Here is a 4,322-nt window from a genome sequence, read left to right as displayed (position 1 = left end):
GTGTCTTTTTATGGGTGAGTTAAGGCCATTAATCTTGAGGGATATTAATGACCATTGATTGCTCATTCTTCTTTGATTTGGAATGTTTGTTGTTGGTGGAATTATGTGTGGAATTTCACCCCTTTGTTCTTTTGGCTGTTGGTAGAGAGGGATTCTCTAATGCCTATGTTTTTCTGGTTGTAGTTAACTTCCTTGGGTTGGAGTTTTCCTTCCAAAACTTTCTTTAGGGCTGCATTAGTGGATACGTATTGCTTCAATCTAATTTTGTCACGGAATAGCTTGTTTTCTTCATCTATGTTGATTTAGAGCTTTGCCGGGTATAGTACTCTGGGCTGGCATCCATGGTCTCTCAGTGTTGGTAGAATATCTATCCAGGAACTTCTGGCTTTCAGAGTTTCCATGGAGAAGTCAGGTGTAATTCTGATAGGTTTGCCTTTATATGTTACTTGGACTTTTTCCTTAGCTGCTCTTAATATACTTTCTTTATTCTGTATATTTGGGGTCTTGATTATTATGTGGTGTGGAGACTTTTTGTGTGTGTGTGTGTTCTACTCTATTTGGTGTTCTGTAAGCTTCTTTTACTTCCATTGGCATGACTTCCTTAAGGTTTGGAAAGTTTTCTTCTATGATTTTGTTGAATATGTTTTCTGCCCCTTTGAGGTGGTTTTGTTTACGTTCTTCTATACCTAGGTTTGGTCTTTTCATGGTGTCCCATATTTCCTGAATGTTTTGTGTTAAGGATTTGTTGCCCTTAAGGTTTTCTTTGGTTAGCCAGGCAGTGGTGGCACATGCCTTTAATACCAGCACTCGGGAGGCAGAGGCAGGTGGATCTCTGTGAGTTAGAGGCCAGGCTGGACCACCAGCCTCCAAAACAATACAGAGAAACCCTGTCTCATAAAAACCAAAGAAAAAAAAAGATTTTCTTCGGTTGTTGAATCCATTTCTCCTAGTGTGTCTTCAACACCTGACATTCTATTTTCCATCTCTTGTGTTCTGTTGGTAATGCTTGTATTGGTAGTAACTGACCATTTGCCAAGCTTTTCTATTTCCTGCCTTTCTTCAGATTGTGTTTCTTTTTATTGTATCTATTTCAGTGTTCAAACCTTGCAGTGTTTGAAGTGTTTCTTGCAATTTTTGGTTTATCTTTTTGTCCATTTGTTGCATTTTATTAATTTTTTGGTTTGTTCTTTCTTCCATTTCTTTCATTTTTGGTTTGCTTTTTCTTCCATTTCTTGCATTTTTCGTTTTCCTTTTTCTTCCAGTTCTTGTATTTTTTGGTTTGTTTTTTCTTCCAGTTCTTGTATTTTTTGGTTTGTTTATTCTTCCATTTCTTGCATTTTTTGCTTTGTTTTTTCTTCCATTTCCTGCCTTTTCTGGTTTGTTTTTTCTTCCATTTCTTGCATATTTTGCTTTGTTTTTTCTTCCATTTCTTGCATATTTTGCTTTGTTTCTTCGTCCATTTCTTACATTTTTGGTTTGTTTTCTCATCGATTTCTTTGAGGGATTTTCTATATCCTCTTTTAGGGCCTCTGTCGTTTTCGTGAAAGTGGTTTTAAGGTCATTGTATTCTGTTTCATTTGCATTGGAATGTTGGAGTCTTACTGGTGTGGAGTCTCTACAATCTGGCAGTGTCATATTTTTTTTCTGAGGCTGAGTGTGTTTTTGTAATGTCTCTTTCCCATCTCTTCTTCTAGTGGCTGCAGAAAGAGCCCCTTACTGGCCTGGTGGTTAGGGGACCTTAGTTCCCTTTTGGTGGGTGCTAGCAAATCCAATAATCTGGTAGTTCTTCTATTCCTCATCCTCGTTCTGGTCCCATGGGTGGAAAGAAGACCAGGAATCTGGGGTACTTAGCTTCCTACCTGGTCCCCTTGTCCCTTTGTTGGATCAGCTGGTTTCCTCTTCTTGTTGGTGGGAGAGAAGACCTGGAGTCTGGAGTGTTTGGCTCCTGCCGGGATTGGAAGCTCTGTGCAGTTCCCAGGTGATATCCAGGCACTGGAACACAGGCCCAGATGCAGGGCCTGATGTACCTGGTCCCACCGGAACAGCTGGTCCCTGGCTGTGCATTTCTTTGACTAGTCTGTTGTCGTGGATTCAGGCAATGAATTCCTATATGTTAACCCTGAGAGTCTAGGATATATTAAAAAAGCAACTATGTCCCATGCAGTCTTCACCTTCTCTTTTCTATTTCCCTCTTTCTCTCTGCTTAGCTTTTCCTGAGATATTTAGATAAAGTATGCTGTCTGCAAATGCAGGATTTTGTGAGAGCAATGTGTTAGTATATCTAAAGTAAAAATCCTTTTGGGAAACCTGCAGGTAGGTGTAATTGTGGTATTAATTAACATTAGCAAGTATGAAATGGAGCTGTGACTGCTAAAACATGTAAGATCAAATGAAGTAATTGCTGTAGGTAACTGTGCTAAATAATATTGGAGGTATTCAGTACAGTTCAAATATACATTTTCTTAGATTAGATACATGATGACTAAAATTATCTTTTGTGGTGTAGTGCCTGATAATGCAATATAATAGCCTTGACATGGAACCTTAAAGACCATTGTTCTTTGGTCACTACCCAAGTTCTTATTTTAAATTTTTTTCATTTGTATGTTTCTATGGCAGCACAGTCTTGCTCTTTATTATTTGACATATTGTTTTTAATGCCACAAAAATTATTTACGTTTAAAGGAGAGACCATTTCTCTGTTCATTTGCTGCCATCAATACCAAGGGGTGATGTGCTTTATTTTTTTATTTTTTGGTTTTTACGAGACAGGGTTTCCTCTGTATTGTTTCTGAGGCTATCGGTCCAGCCCGGCCTCGAACTCACAGAGATCCGCCTGCCTCTGCCTCCCAAGTGCTGGGATTAAAGGCATGCACCACCACCACCCTGCTGTGATGTGCTTTAAATAACTGCTTTACAGGTATGGGTGACATAAATACCTCTGTCTGTCTTCTGCCTAGATATTCACTAATGTTGAGATAAAATATTGCAGACCCTGTTCTTCTGAATTTTTCTCTGGAACAAGCCTGATAGAAGATTAAATGGGCCAAAACAACAATATCTCAGAATTTATCCTGCTGGGATTCACTCAGGATCCTACAGGCAAAAAAGCATTATTTGTTATTTTTTTACTCACATACATTGTGACAATGGTGGGAAACCTCCTCATTGTGGTTACAGTGATTGTCAGTCCTTCCTTGGGCACCCCAATGTACTTCTTCCTTGCTTCTTTGTCAATCATGGATGCTGTTTATTCCACTGCCATCTCACCAAGGTTGATCGTAGACTTGATCCGTGACAAGACGACCATCTCCTTCACAGCTTGCCTAAGCCAGCTCTTTATAGTACACTTATTTGCTGGTGTTGATATTGTCATTCTGTTGGCAATGGCCTATGATCGGTATGTGGCCATCTGTAAGCCCCTGCATTATCTGATTATCATGAATCGACGTGTATGTATCCTTTTCTTGGTGATGGCCTGGGCAGCAGGTTTTGCACATGCTTTATTTCAAGTTCTTGTTGTGTGTAAACTTCCTTTCTGTGGTCCCAATATCATTGACCATTTTGGCTGTGACACATACCCCCTTTTGCTACTTGCATGCACTGACACCTACTCTATTGGCCTTTCTACCATTATCAATAATGGGGCCATGTGTATTGTGATCTTTATCCTCTTGCTATTCTCTTATGGAATCATCTTCAGTTCTCTCAAGAATCATAGTCAGGAAGGGAGACGAAAAGCTCTGTTCACCTGCATCTCCCATATCACTGTGGTTTTCCTCTTTTTTGTTCCCTGTATTTTCATGTATGCTAGACCAGTTTCTAGTTTTCCTGTTGATAAAACCATCACTGTATTTTATACAGTTGTCACTCCCATGTTGAATCCTTTAATATATACTCTGAGAAACTCAGAGATGAAAATATCAATGGAAAAGCTCCTGCAAAAACTTTTAAGTCCTGATAGAATAAGACTTTCTTATTGCTGCTCCTTATACTGAGCACTTGGCAACAGTAATGAATAAATTTTAGAAGTGTGTGTTTCTTCTTGAACATTTACACCAATACTTGATATTGTGAAAATAATTGTAATGTAAATTATATTTTTAAATATACCTTGTTATACTTTTTTCATAATTAATGTAGCTGCTTATAATGCTATTCATTTTGGCTATTCCTTTTAACATTCTTGATGAATTATCTATTTTAGTTTGTTAAATTTCCAATAAATAAATTTACTTGAAATTCTTTCATGTCACATGTTTCGATAATGCTTTTCTTCTCTCAAGTCTCTTTCAAGATCCTTCTCCCTTTCCCTCTCAACA

At 38.3% G+C, this 4,322-nt stretch overlaps 1 protein-coding gene across 1 annotated transcript; it reads left to right on the top strand.

Moving 5' to 3' along the window:
• Positions 1-2,885: 2,885 nt before the first annotated feature.
• Positions 2,886-4,042, top strand: LOC101830388 (olfactory receptor 4A5-like). The gene has a single exon (XM_005064575.2). It carries the CDS (start codon positions 3,042-3,044, stop codon positions 3,996-3,998), a length of 957 nt encoding a protein of 318 aa, XP_005064632.2. The 5' UTR covers positions 2,886-3,041; the 3' UTR covers positions 3,999-4,042.
• The last annotated feature ends 280 nt before the right edge of the window (positions 4,043-4,322 follow it).

This window comes from Mesocricetus auratus, unplaced genomic scaffold (genome assembly GCF_017639785.1).
Source record: "Mesocricetus auratus isolate SY011 unplaced genomic scaffold, BCM_Maur_2.0 Super-Scaffold_100004, whole genome shotgun sequence".
In the NCBI taxonomy this organism is placed as follows: domain Eukaryota; kingdom Metazoa; phylum Chordata; class Mammalia; order Rodentia; family Cricetidae; genus Mesocricetus; species Mesocricetus auratus.
This window is presented reverse-complemented; position numbering and strand designations above follow the sequence as displayed.